At 62.1% G+C, this 14,389-nt stretch overlaps 1 protein-coding gene across 1 annotated transcript; it reads right to left on the reverse strand.

Moving 5' to 3' along the window:
- Positions 1-1,283: 1,283 nt before the first annotated feature.
- LOC135460261 (red-sensitive opsin) lies at positions 1,284-8,963 on the reverse strand. The gene is made up of 6 exons (XM_064737017.1): positions 8,852-8,963; positions 6,981-7,277; positions 5,068-5,236; positions 3,771-3,936; positions 2,257-2,496; positions 1,284-1,405 (listed from the first exon to the last, which is right to left on the reverse strand). Exons 1-6 carry the CDS (start codon positions 8,961-8,963, stop codon positions 1,292-1,294), a joined length of 1,098 nt encoding a protein of 365 aa, XP_064593087.1. The 3' UTR covers positions 1,284-1,291.
- Positions 8,964-14,389: the final 5,426 nt, after the last annotated feature.

Below are 14,389 nucleotides of genomic sequence, written 5' to 3' on the forward strand. Positions count from 1 at the left end.
TCCGGCCCCGCCCCTTTCCCGCCCCCTCCCCGCCAATCACAGCGCGGCGCGCGCCCCTCCCGCCCTTTTTCACCAATGAGAACGCACGAGAGGCGTGGCCAGCGGCGATGACATCACCCTCATTCAGACCACTCCCCTTTGGCCCCACCCCTGCTCCTGATTGGCTACTTGGGACAGAGATAATTGACATCTCTATTGACCAATACCAGAGCCGAGCGGAGCGGGAGCGCTTCCCATTGGCTGCGAGCTCGAGGGGGCGGGGCTAGCGGCCGCTATCGCTCCCCGGGGTCCGGGGGGGGATTTGGGGGGACACGGCGGGGGGGGGGGTGACACGGCCGCAAGGGCTGATGGGAGGTTGGGGACCCCCGCGGGGAACATCCCGGAGGGCGATGGGACATTGGGGACACCCCAGGAGGGGACGCTGGGGATGCCCAGAGCCGTGGGGACATTGGGGACACCCCAGGAGGGGACACCGGGGACCCCCAGAGGCGATGGGACATTGGGGATACCCAAAGAGGGGACACTGGGGATTCCCAGACCTGTGGGGACAATGGGGACACCCAAAGAGGAGGACACTGGGGACCCCCAGCCGCCTGGGGACATTGGGGACACCAAGGAGGGGACCCCAAAATTGAATTGGGGACATTGGGGACACCTAAAGAGGGGGACAATGAGAACCTCCAGCGCTCTGGGGACATTGGGGACACCAAGGAGGGGACCTCCAGCCCCTTGGGGAGACGGGACCGGCACGGGGAGGTGACATTGGGGACCCCCAGCCCCCTGGGGACATTGGGGACACCAAGGAGGGGACATTGGGCACCCCTGTCCCCCTGGAGACACCAAAGGGAGGACCCCCAGCCCCTTGGGGACACTGGGGACAGCAAGGAGGGGACCCAAGAGCATGGGGACACAGGACCAGGAGGGATGTGGGACACAGGAGACAGACCTGGAGACCATTGGGGACACCAAAGGGGGACCCCAGAGCCCTTGGGGACACTGGGACAAGGAGGGATGCACGGGACCAGGAGGAGGACGCTGGGGACCCCCAGCCCCTTGGGGACACCAAAGTGGGGACCCCCAGCCCCCTGGGGACACCGGGCTGGGGCAGGGAGGTGACACGGGGCCAGCGCAGGGAGGTGACATTGGGGACCCCCAGCCCCTTGGGGACATTGAGGACACCAAGGAGGGGACCCCCAGCCCCTTGGTGACACGGGCGGCGCAGGGAGGTGACACGGGCACGCGGCTGTCCGGGAGGTACAAAGCTTTATTGGGGAGGGGGCGGCGGGGGTCCCTAGGCGGGGGACACGGAGGAGTTGGACACCGAGGACACCTCGGTGCGGGAGGTGGAGACCTCGGAGCCATCGTCCACCTTCTTGCCAAAGAGCTGCAGGATGCAGTTCCGGAACTGCGGGGACACACGGGGACAGTGGGGACAGACAGGGGACATGAAGATGTAAATGATGGGCTTGTAGATGGTGACCCTGTCCCTATCCCATACCCCATATCCCCATCTCCTCTGTCCCCAGGTGTGCTCAGGTGTCCCCAGCTGTCCCCAGGTGTGTCCCTCACCTGTCTGTTCATGAAGATTTAGATGATGGGGTTGTAGATGGTGGCTCTATCCTATATCCTATGTCCCATACCCCATGTCCTGGCTGTGTCCCCAAGCCCATAGGTGTACCCAGGTGTGTCCCTCACCTGTCTGTTCATGCAGACGTAGATGATGGAGTTGTAGATGGTGACCTTGTCCCTATTGTATGTCCCATATCCCATATCCCCATGCCCATAGGTGTACCCAGCTGTCCCCAGGTGTGCTCAGGTGTCCCCAGGTATCCCAGGTGCCCCAAGCTCACCTGTCTGTTCATGAAGATTTAGATGATGGGGCTGTAGATGGTGACTCTGTCCCTATCCCATACCCCATATCCCATCTCCTCTGTACCCAGCTGTCCCCAGGTGTCCCCAGCTGTCCCCAGGTGCGTCCCTCACCTGTCTGTTCATGCAGACGTAGATGATGGGGTTGTAGATGGTGACTCTATCCCATACCCCATATCTCATACCCCATGTCCTGGCTGTGTCCCCAAGCCCATAGGTGTACCCAGCTGTCCCCAGGTATCCCAAGCTCACCTGTCTGTTCATGAAGATTTAGATGATGGGGTTGTAGATGATGGGTCTGTCCCTATCCCATGTCCCATACCCCATGTCCTGGCTGTGTCCCCAAGCCCATAGGTGTACCCAGCTGTCCCCAGGTGCGTCCCTCACCTGTCTGTTCATGAAGACGTAGATGATGGGGTTGTAGATGGTGGCGCTCTTGGCGAAGAAGGCGGGCAGGGCGGCGGTGAGCGGGTGGAAGGCGTAGCCGGGGTTGGCGGCGGCGAAGCAGGCGAAGATGGTGTAGGGCCCCCAGCAGAAGCAGTAGGCCAGGATCATCACCACCACCATGCGCGACACCTCCTTCTCGGCCTTCTGCGTCGACTCCGACTCCTTCTGCTGGGCAGCCACCTGGGGAGGGAGATTGGGGGGTCAGTGGGGGTCCTCAGGTGGTTTGGGGGGGAGATTGGGGAGTTTGGGGGGTTATTGAGGGGTTTGGATGACGTGTTATGGCATTTGTGGGGTATCTGGAGTGACTCCTTCTGCTGGGCCGCCACCTGTGGGGGGAGATTGGGGGGTCAGGGGGAGTCCTCAGGGGCTTTGGGGGGGAGCTTGGGGAGTTTGGGGGGTTATCGTGGGGTTATCATAGGGTTTGGGGGGAGTATTGTGGGGTTTGGGGGGGCTTAAAGGGGTACAAAGGGTGATTTATTCTGCTGGGCTGCCACCTGGGGAGGGGGATTGAAGGGTTAGGGGGGTCATGGGGGGCCCTGGAGGGGGTCTGGGGGGTTATTGTGGGGTTTGGGGGGGTGACCATGGGGTTTGGGGGGGTTAAAGGGGGGGTTTGGGGGATTAAAGTTGACTCCTTCTGCTGGGCCGCCACCTGGGGGGGACATGGGGGGGTTAAAAGGGTCCTGGCGGGGTCATGGAGGGGTTTGGGGGGAGATTGGGGGGCTTGGGGGGGTTACCATGGGGTTATCATGGGGTTTGGGGGGGTTAAAGGGGTACAAAGGGTGATTTCTTCTGCTGGGCAGCCACCTGGGGGGGGAGATTGGGGGGTCCTGGGGGGGGTCCTGGGCATTGTATTTTTATCCCCAGGGTTTTTTGTTCAGGAATTTTTTTTTCCCCGAGGTTTTTTTGGTTTGGGATTTTTTTTTTCCCGGGGTTTTTCAGTTCAGGATTTTTTCCCCCCGGGATTTTTTTCCCTGGGATTTTTTTGTTTCAGGATTTTTTTCCCTTTTTTTTTTCTTTTTTTTTTTTTTTTTTTTTCTTTTTGATTTTGCACCCCACCCCTCCCTTTTTTTTTCAGGATTTTTTCCCCAGGTTTTTTCAGTTCAGGATTTTTCCCCGGGGGTTTTCAGTTCATAATTTTTTTTCCCTGCATTTTTTTCAGTTCAGGATTTATTTTTCCCTGGGATTTTTTTTTTTGGGTTCAGGACATTCTTCCCCGGGAAATTTTTTTCCTGTATTTTTTTCTATTTTTTCCCTGGGGTTTTTTCAGGTCAGGATTTTTTTTTTTTTTTTATTTTTTTTTCCCCTGGGAATTTTTTGGTTCAGAATTTTTCCTTTTTTTTTTTTTTTTTTTCCTATATTTTTCCCCGATTTTTTATTTCAATTCAGAATATTTTTTTTTTTTCCCGGCTTTTTTTTCCCTCCGATATTTTTTGGGGGGGGGGGTCTCTCCTCACCGCACGGATGGCCAGCCACACTTGCAGGTAGCAGAAGATGATGACGGACAGCGGGAAGAAGCAGCAGGTGACCATCAGCACCACCATGTAGGACTGCACGCCCGGGTCCGTGCTGCCGCTGAACACGTCCGGCCCGCACGAGGTCTTCAGCCCGTGGGGCCAGTACCTGCCATGGGGGGACATCGGGGGTCAGGGGGGGACAATGGGGACCCCCCAAATTCCTCCAGAAGGTTCTGGGTCCAGGAGAATGCAGGGGACCTCGGGGGTCACCCCCAGACCCACCTTGGGGACACCTGAGTCATCCCTATGGGGTCAGTACCTGCCCATGGGGGGACATCGGGGGTCAGGGGGGACAATGGGGACCCCCCAAATTCCTCAGAAAGGATCTGGGTCTGGGGGATGCCGGGGAACATCAGGAGGTCACCCCCAGACCCATCTTGGGGCACCTGGGACACCCCCATGGGGTCAGGGGTGACAATGGGGACACCCCCAAATTCCTCACAAAGGATCTGGGTCTGGGGGATCCCGGGGAACCTTGGGGGGTCACCCCCAGACCCACCTGAGTCACCCCCATGGGGTCAGTACCTGCCATGGGAGGACATCGGGGGTCAGGGGGGGACAATGGGGACCCCCCAAATTCCTCACAAAGGATCCGGGTCCAGGGAACCCCAGGGGGTCACCCCCAGACCCATCTTGGGGGCACCTGAGTCACCCCCATGGGGTCAGGGGGGACAATGGGGACCCCCCAAATTCCTCCAGAAGGATCTGGGTCTGGGGGATCCCTGGGAACCTCGGGGGGTCACCCCCAGACCCACCTTGGGGACCCTCGGGTCACCCCTGGAGCCTCTGACAGCTCTGGGGACACTCATGTCACCCCTGTGACCCTCTGGGGACACTCGTGCCACCCCCAGACCCCTCCCCAGGCTCTGGAGACCCCTCCCCACCTGCTCCAGCCCAAGATGGGGGCGCGGTGCAGGGGCGTGCTCCAGATCCAAGGGAGAAGACCCCAGCCCAGACCCCTCCCACAGCTCTGGGAACACTCGTGTCACCTCTGTGACCCTCAGGGGACACTCGTGCCACCCCCAGACCCCTCCCCAGGCCCTGGAGACCCCTCCCCACCTGCTCCAGCCCAAGATGGGGGGGCGCGGTCCAGAGGTGGGACCAGATCCAGGAGAGGAGGAGCCCGGCCCAGACCCCTCCCCACCGCTCTGGGGACACTCGTGTCACCTCTGTGACCCTCAGGGGACACTCGTGCCACCCCCAGACCCCTCCCCAGGCCCTGGAGACCCCTCCCCACCTGCTCCAGCCGAAGATGGGGGGCGCGGTCCAGGCGCAGGACCAGATCCACGAGAAGAGGACCCCGGCCACCGCCAGCTTGCCGTCGAACTTGATGTTGCCGAAGGGTTTGCACACCACGAACCAGCGCTCCCAGGAGATGATGGCCAGCGACCAGAGCGCCGTGATGCCTGCAGGGGCGTGGGGTGGTTATGGGGCTGCCCCACAGCGCCCAGACCCATAGAACACGGCCCTATAGAGCCCAGACCCATAGAAATCCATAGAACTCCATAGACAGCCTGATAACATCCAATCCCTGCTATGGGGAGGATGGCCAGGCACTGCAGGGCTGGAATTCCTGCAGGGGTTTGGGGTGGTTATGGGGCTGCCCCACAGCGCCCAGACCCATAGAACACGGCCCTAAAGAGCTCAGACCCATAGAGCCCCATAGGATCCCATAGAACCCCATAGACAGCCCCACAACATCCAGTCCCTGCTATGGGGAGGGTGGCGAGAGACTGCAGTGCTCAGATTCCAGCAGGGGTTTGGGGTGGTTATGGGGCTGCCCCACAGCGCTCAGACCCATAGAACACGGCCCTATAGAGCCCAGACCCATAGAAACCCATAGGATCCCATAGAACCCCATAGGATCCCATAGAACCCCATAGACAGCCCCACAACATCCATTCCCTGCTATGGGGAGGATGGCCAGGCACTGCAGCACTGGGATTCCTGCAGGGGTTTGGGGTGGTTATGGGGCTGCCCCATAGCGCTCAGACCCATAGAACACGGCCCTATAGAGCCCAGACCCATAGAGCCCCATAGGACCCCATAGAAAATCCCATAGCATCCAGTCCCTGCTATGGGGAACATGACCAGGAACTGCAGCACCGTAATGCCTGTAGGGGTTTGGGGTGGTTGTGGGGCTGCCCCATAGCCCCTGGACCCACAGAGCCCCATAGAACATGACCCTATAGAGCTCAGCCCCATAGAACCCCATGGGCAGCCCCATAGCGTCCAGTCCCTGCTGTGGGGAGGATGACCAGGGATTCCTGCAGGGGTTTGGGGTTTGGTTATGGGGCTGCCCCACAGCGCCCAGACCCATAGAGAGGCCCTGACCCATATTCCTGACCCACATTTGTGACCCACACCCCTGACCCTCATCCCTGACCCACATCCCTGCCCTACATCCCTGCCCCACATTCCCATCTCCTACACTACCCCCCATCCCCCTGACCACAACTGACCGCAAGCACTGACCACACCTCCACCTCCAAAGTGACCACAGGCACTGCCCACACCTCCACCTCCAAACTGACCACAAGCACTGACCACACCCCCATCCCCAAACTGACCACAGGTATTGACCACAGCCCCCCATGTCCCCACCCAAATTGACCACAGGCACTGACCACACCCCCACTCCCAAACTGACCACAGGCATTGACCACTGCCCACCCTGTGTCCCGAGCCCAATTGACCACATGCACTGACCACACCCCCACCCCCAACTGACCACAGGCACTGACCACACATCCCCACCGTGTCCCCAGGCCAACTGACCACAAGCACTGACCACAGGCACTGACCACACCCCCAAGTGACCACACCCCAAACTGACCACAGGCACTGCCCACACCCACACCCCACACCCCACTCCCCCAGCCCCAACTGACCACAGGCACTGACCACACCCCCACCCCCAACTGACCACACCCCAAAATGACCACAGGCACTGACCACACCCCACCCCCCCACCCAATTGACCACAGGCACTGCCCACACCCACACCCCACTCCCCCAGCCCCAACTGACCACAGGCACTGCCCACACCCACACCCCCCGCCCCACCCCCAAAACTGACCACAGGCACTGCCCACACCCCGCCCCACCCCCAAACTGACCACACCCCCCCATGTCCCCAGCCCAACTGACCGCAGGCGCTGACGGTGTAGCCCTCGATGACGCACATGGGGTGGCCCAGGATGAAGTAGCCGAAGATCTGGTTGACCACGCTGATGGTGCTGGCGATGACCGTCTCGCCCAGGTCGGCCACGGCCAGGTTGACCAGGATCCAGTTCAGGGGGTGCCGCAGCTTCTTGAACTTGGCCGTGGCCACCAGCACCAGCCCGTTGGTGAACACCGAGGCGATCACCACAAAGATCATCCACAGCGACGTCAGGTTGTACACCCAGCGTGGGGCGATGTGGTAGTTGGGGCCCTCAAAGGGACCTGGGGGGCACGGTGGGGTCAGCGGTGGTGGCCGTGGGTGACCCTCGTGTCACCTCGTGTCACCCTGTGTCACCTCGTGTCACCCTGTGTCACCTCGTGTCACCCTGTGTCACCCTGTGTCGCCTCGCGCCCGCTGGGGACGGTGGCGGTGGTGGTGGAGGTTGGTGTTGACCTCAAAATTCCCTCAAATCTCCCTCAAAATGATTTCCTGGTGTCCCTTTGTGTCTCTCCGTGTCACTCTGTGTCCCCTCATGTCCCTCTGTGTCCCCTCATGTGTCCCCTCACACCTTCACTGTGTCACTGCCATCAGTGTGGGTTGGGGTACAATGATCGATGACCCCAAAACTCATCAAAACTCCCCAACATCTCCCTCAAAATTTCCCTCAAAGTGATTCCCTGGTGTCCCTTTGTGTCTCTTCGTGTCCCCTCATGTCCCTTCATGTCCCTTTGTGCCTTTTGGTCACTCCTGATGTCCCTTCCTGTCCCTTTTGTCCCCCGGTCCCCCTGTCCCTCCATGTCTTCACCGCGCATTGTTGCCATTGATGTCCGTTGACCCCAAAGCTCCTCAAAACTCCCCCAAAACCACCCTAAACGCTGTCCCCCCATGTCGCCCAGTGTCCCCTGGTGTCCCTCAGTGTCCCCTGATGTCCTTCAGTGTCCCTCCATGTCTCTCTGTGTCCCCAATATCTTCACTGTGCTCATATTTACTATTGGCGTACCTCGACCGCCAACCCCAAAATGCCCCAAAACCGCCCCAAAACTGCCCCAGGCCCCCTCTCCCGGTGTCCCCCTAGTGTCCCCTGATGTCCTCCAGTGTCCCCTGATGTCCTTCAGTGTCCCCTGATGTCCTTCTGTGTCCCCTCATGTCCCCAATATCTTCACCACGCGTGTATCTACCATTGAGATACCACAACCGCCAACCCCGAAACTCCCCAAAATGCCCCAAAACCACCCCAAAACTGCCCCAGGCCCCCTCCCCCGGTGTCCCCATGGTGTCCCTCCGTGTCCCTCAGTGTCCCCTGATGTCCTTCAGTGTCCCTCCATGTCTCTCTGTGTCCCCAATATCTTCACTGTGCTCATATTTACTATTGGCGTACCTTTACCGCCAACCCCAAAATGCCCCAAAATGCCCCAAAACTGCCCCAGACCCCCCCCCCGGTGTCCCCCAGTGTCCCCTGATGTCCTTCAGTGTCCCTCCATGTCACTCTGTGTCCCCTGATGTCCTTCTGTGTCCCCTCATGTCCCCTCATGTCCCCAATATCTTCACCACGCGTGTATCTACCATTGAGATACCACAACCGCCAACCCCGAAACTCCCCAAAACTGCCCCAAAACCGCCCCAAAACTGCCCCAGGTCCCCTCCCCCGGTGTCCCTCAGTGTCCCCTGATGTCCTTCTGTGTCCCCTCATGTCCCCTCATGTCCCCAATATCTTCACCACGCGTGTATCTACCATTGAGATACCACAACCGCCAACCCCAAAACTGCCCCAAAACCGCCCCAAAACTGCCCCAGGCCCCCTCCCCCGGTGTCCCCACGGTGTCCCCGCGTGTCCCCGCGTGTCGCCGCCGCTCACCGCGCGTGTTGTTGCTGTTGGTGTAGGTGAAGATGCTGTCGCGCGTGGTGTCGTCGTCGTCGTGACGCCGGCGCGCGGCGAAAACCGCCCCGTCGAAAACGCCCGTCGCCATGGTCCCCAAGTGCCACCAGCGCCACTGCCCCGGCCGGCCGCGCCCCCCTGCTCTTATAACCCCCCCCCGCCCCCGGATTAGCCCGGACCCCCCCCCAAAATCCCGGCGCTGAGCCCTTAATTGGGGCCGCGCGGATCCGGGGGGGACGGCCCGGGCTCACCTGAGCAGCCGGGGTGAGCTGATGGGATTGACGCCAGCGCTAATCCCCCGCTGCTTCCTGGGCGCTGGGACCCCCCCGGGGTCTGAAATGCCCCCCTCGGGACCCCCGGGACCCCAACGGGACCCTCGGGATGGAAATGGGGACCCCCGGAAACCCCGGGACCCCCAAAATGGGGTGTTCGTCACAAACAGCCCTGAGGTTCCTTGGGTAATTTCCATCCAAATTGGCCCCCACGGGATTCAAATTCACCCCCACGGGATTCAAATTGCCCCCCCGGGGTCTGAAATGCCCCCCTCGGGACCCCCGGGACCCCAACGGGACCCTCGGGATGGAAATGGGGACCCCCAGAAACCCCGGGACCCCCAAAACGCGGTGTTCGTCACAAACAGCCCTGAGGTTTCTTGGGTAATTTCCATCCAAATTGGCCCCCACGGGATTCAAATTCACCCCCACGGGGTCTGAAATGCCCCCCTCGGGACCCCCGGGACCCCAACGGGACCCTCGGGATGGAAATGGGGACCCCCGGAAACCCCAGGACCCTCAGAGACCCCCGGGACCCCCAAAATGGGGCGTTCGTCACAACAGCCCTGAGGTTTCCTTGGATAATTTCCATCCAAATTGGCCCCCCCGGGACTCAAATTGACCCCCACGGGACCCCCAGGATCCAAATGGGACCCTCGGGATGGAAATGGGGACCCCCGGAAAGCCCCGGGACCCTCAGAGACCCCCGGGACCCCCGAAATGGGGCGTTCGTCATAAACAGCCCTGAGGTTCCTTGGATAATTTCCATCCAAATTTGTCCTCCCGGGACCCCCAAGTGTGGGGCTGAGCCCCCCAAGAGCAGCGCTGGGATGTGACACAGCCCCACAGTGGGGTCCTGCCCCATAGCGGGGTGTTCGTTCCCCTTCCTGCCCCATAGCGGGGTCCCGAGCCCCTCTGGCCCACATCGGGGGGTCCTGACCCACATTTGAGGTTCTGCCCCACATCGGGGTCCTGAACCCCCTCCCACCCCATAGCGGGGTCCTGAGCCCCTGCTGACCCACATTTGGGTCCTGCCCCACATTTTGGGGTCGGGGTCCCCTCCTGACCCACATTTGGGGTTCTGCCCCACATCGGGGTCTTGATCCCGCTCCCACCCCATAGCGGGGTCCCGACCCCCTCCCGCCCCACACCGAGGTCCTGCCCCACACCGGGGACTCCCGACCCCCTCCGGCCCCACATTTTGGGGTCCCGCCCCACATCGGGGTCCTGACCCCCTCCCGCCACATAGCGGGGTCCTGACCCATATTGGGGTCCTGCCCCACATGGGGGTCCTGACCCACATTGGGGTTCTGCCCCACATTTGAGCCCCTGCCCCACATTTTGGGGTCCCGCCCCACACCGGGATCTCGGGACCCCCTCCCGCCCCACATTTTGGGGTCCTGCCCAACATCGGGGGATCCTGACCCACATTTGGGGTTCTGTCCCACATCGGGGACCCCGCCCCACATTTCGAGCTCCCGCCCCACACTGGGGCTAGGCACCCCTCCTGACCCACATTTTGGGGCTCCCGCCCCACATTCGAGCTCCCGCCCCCCATTTTGGGTCCGCCCCACAGCGGGCGCTCGGCACCCCCTCCTGACCCACATTTTGGGGTCGCCCCGGGCCCCCCCCCCATGGGCCGACATAGGCCGCCCCATATGGGGCACGGTGCCGGAGGCCCCTCCCCACCGCCCCCAAATACCTCAGCCCTAATTAGCAATTACCCAATGGTTATGGAACGGACGACCGGATAACGCTGTGGGATAGGGGGGAGGGCTCACCCACATTTGGGGTTCTGTCCCACATCGGGGTGTCCTGCCCCACACCGGGGGGTCCTGACCCACATTTTGGGGTCCTGCCCCACACCGGGGGGTCCTGACCCCCTCCTGACCCACATTTGGGGTTCTGTCCCACATGGGGGACCCCGCCCCACATTTCGAGCTCCCGCCCCACATTTTGGGGTCCCGCCCCACACCGGGCGCTCGGCACCCCCTCCTGACCCACATTTTGGGGTCGGGCCCCCCCTCCGCCCCCCATATCGGGGTCACGGTGCCGCGTTACATCACGGGGGGCTCCGGCTCGGGGCCAAGTGGGGCACGGGGGGGAGGAGCCCCCACCGCCCCCCAAAAATAACCTCAGCCCTAATTAGCAATTAACCCAACGGGGTTAATTGGGAACGGACGGACGGATTAACGATGTGGGGAGAGGGGGGGGGAGGGCTCCAATTTGGGGTCCTGGGGTTCCCCCCCACCCCCCCCATTCCGCACCCATTGGGGGGTCCCGGGGGGGTCCCGGGGGGTTGGGGGGCGCTGCCCGGGGGGGGCTCCCCGGAAGGGCCCCCCAGGCCTGACCTCAATCCCGCCCCCCCCCCCCCCCCGGGGCCGCCCCCCCCCCCCCCTAATCCCGGGATTTTCGGGTCGCCCCGGGGGAGTCCGATTAGGGGGGACACGGAAACTTTAATCCCCCCCCGGGGAAAAGGGGGCGCGGAGCGGCGCGAGGAGCGGCCCGGGGGGCTCCGGGGGGCTCCTGGGGGGACATGGGGAGGGTTTGGGGGGTCTGGGGGCTTTGGGGGGGTTTGGGGGTGGTTTTGGGCGGTTTCAGGGGTTTTGGGCGGTTTAAGGGGTTTTTGAGGCGGTTTTGAGGGGTTTTTGAGGCGGTTCTGAGGGGTTTTGGGGCGGTTCTGAGGGGATGTTGGGGGGTCTGTGGGGTTTTGGGGGGTTCCGGGGGGCTCCTGGGGGGAGATGGGGCGGGTTTGGGGGCTTTGGGGGGTTTGGGGGTGGTTTTGGGGCTGTTCTGAGGGGTTTTGGGGCGGTTCTGAGGGGTTTTGGGGCAGGTTTAAGGAAGGGTTTGAGGGAGGATCTGAGGGGTTTTGGGGGGGGTGGAGGGGTTCTGGGTTTGGGGGGTTTTGGGGGCTCCTGGGGGATCCTGGGGGGAGATGGGCGGATTTGGGGGGTCTGGGGGTCTCGAGGGGGGGGTTAGGGGTGGTTTTGGGGCGGTTTTAAGGGGTTTAGGAGCGGTTTTAAGGACGGGTTTAGGGCGGATCTGAGGGGATGTTGGGGGGTCTGGAGGGTTCTGGGGGGTTTTGGGGGGTTTTGGGGGCTCCGGGGAGGTTTTGGGGGGTCGGGGGGTCTCGGGGAGGGGGTTTGGGGTGGTTTTGAGGGGTTTTGGGGCAGTTCTGAGGAATTTTGGGGTGGTTTTGAGGGGTTTGGGGGCGGTTCAGAGGGGTTGTGAGGAGGGGGTCTGGGGGATTCTGGGGTGGGGTCTGGGTGTTCTCTGGGTTCTGACGGGTTTTCGGGCAGTTCTGAGGAATTTTGGGGCCGTTCTGAGGAATTTTGGGGCAGTTCTGAGCGGTTTTGGGGCAGTTCTGAGCGGTTTTGGGGCAGTTCTGAGCGGTTTTGGGGCAATTCTGAAGGATTTAGGGGCAGTTCTGAGCAGTTTTGGGGCCGTTCTGAGCGGTTTTGGGGCCGTTCTGAGCCGTTTTGGGGCCATTCCGGGGGTCCCTGGAGAGGCTTTTGGGGGTCCTGGGGGATCCCGTCTGTTCCAGGGGGGGATTTTGGGTTGGGGAGCGCCCGGACCCCCCCAAATTGGGGGGCAAAGGGGGCGGGCGGTGCCCCCACCCCCCATCTCTCCCCCCCCCATCCCGGGGGGCGGCCGGTAAGTGCTGGGGGGCCTGGGGGGGGCGGGCTGGGGGCTCTGTGGGGCCACCAAGGCCACCAGGGGGTGCTGTGGGTCACGGGGGGGCTCCTTTGGGGCTCTGTGGGGCCACCATGAGCTGCTGTGGGGCCACCAAGGGTCACCAGTGGGAGCTGTGGGGCTGCTGTGGGGCTGCTGTGGGTCACTGTGGGGCAACCATGAGCTGCTGTGGGGCCACCAAGGGCCACCACTGGGTGCCGTGGGGCTGCTGTGGGTCACTGTGGGGCCACCAAGGGTCACCAGTGGGAGCTGTGGGGCTGCTGTGGGTCACTGTGGGGCCACCAAGGGTCACCAGTGGGAGCTGTGGGGCTGCTGTGGGTCACTGTGGGGCCACCCCGAGTCGTTGTGGGGCCACCAGGGAGCTCCATGAGTGCCGTGGGTGTCCCCATGGGTGTCCCCTGTGGGCTGTCCCCTATGGGATGGCACCTAAAGGGTGTCCCCATGGGTGTCACCTATGGGGTGCCCCATGTGGGGTGTCCTGTGGGTGTCACCTATGGGGTGTCCTGTGGGTGTCTCCATGGGTGTCCCTTGTGGGCTGTCCCCTATGGGGTGTCAATTATGGGGTGTCCCCATGGGTGTCCCCCCTGTGTCCCTTATGGGATGGCACCTAAAGGGGGTCCCCATGGCTGCCCCATGGGTGTCCTGTGGGTGTCACCTATAGGGTGTCCTGTGGGTGTCCCTCTGTGTCCCCTATAGGGTGTCTGTCCCCTGTGGGGTGTCCCGTGGATGTCCCATATGTGGTGTCCCCTATGGGGTGTCCCCATGGCTGTCCCATGGGTGTCTTCTATGGGGTGTCCCCTGCATGTTCCCTATGGGATGTCCCCTATAGGGTGTCCCCTATGGGTGTCCCCATGGATGTCCTTTGGGTGTCCCCATGGGTGTCCCCTATGGGGTGTCCCCTATGGGGTGTCCCCTATGGGGTGTCCCCATGGGTGTCCCCATGGATGTCCCCTCTGGGGTGTCCCCATGGGTGTCCCCTATGTGGTGTCCCTATGGGTGTCCCCATGGATGTCCCCTCTGGGGTGTCCTCTGGGGTGTCCCCATGGGTATTCCCTTTGTGGTGTCCCCATGGGTGTCCCCATGGATGTCCTTTGGGTGTCCCCATGGGTGTCCCCATGGGTGTCCCCTATGGGGTGTCCCCATGGGTGTCCTTTGGGTGTCCCCTGCATGTCCCCTATGGGATGTCCCCTATAGGGTGTCCCCTATGGGTGTCCCCATGGGTGTCCCCATGGGTGTCCCCATGGGTGTCCCCTCTGGGGTGTCCCCATGGGTGTCCCCATGGGTGTCCCCTCTGGGGTGTCCCCATGGGTGTCCCCCCCGTGTCCCCCCGGGCCGTGCGGCCGGAATTCCGCTAGTTCTGAACTTTTTCCTGCACAAAAAGCTCACTACTGGCAGAACTCGGCCGCGCGCCCCACTGCGGGGCACTTGGGGGGCACTTGGGGGGCATTGTGGGGGCAACATGGGGGCATTTGGGGGAACTTGTGGGGCGCTTGTGGGGCTGGGGGCAACATGGGGGCACTTGGGGATGCTGCAAAGACACTTGTGGGGCGCT

Source organism: Zonotrichia leucophrys, unplaced genomic scaffold (assembly GCF_028769735.1).
Source record: "Zonotrichia leucophrys gambelii isolate GWCS_2022_RI unplaced genomic scaffold, RI_Zleu_2.0 Scaffold_34_1600103, whole genome shotgun sequence".
In the NCBI taxonomy this organism is placed as follows: Eukaryota; Metazoa; Chordata; class Aves; order Passeriformes; family Passerellidae; genus Zonotrichia; species Zonotrichia leucophrys.

Bases quoted from the DNA above. Each gene is read 5' to 3' on its own strand.
- LOC135460261 (XM_064737017.1), bottom strand. From the start codon at position 8,963: ATGGCGACGGGCGTTTTCGACGGGGCGGTTTTCGCCGCGCGCCGGCGT. The intron at 3,937-5,067 runs GTGGGGAGGGGT...CCCCCATGGCAG, and splicing joins CCCATCTTCGGCTGGAGCAG to GTACTGGCCCCACGGGCTGA. The intron at 1,406-2,256 runs GTGAGGGACGCA...GTGTCCCCGCAG, and splicing joins ACGTCTTCATGAACAGACAG to TTCCGGAACTGCATCCTGCA.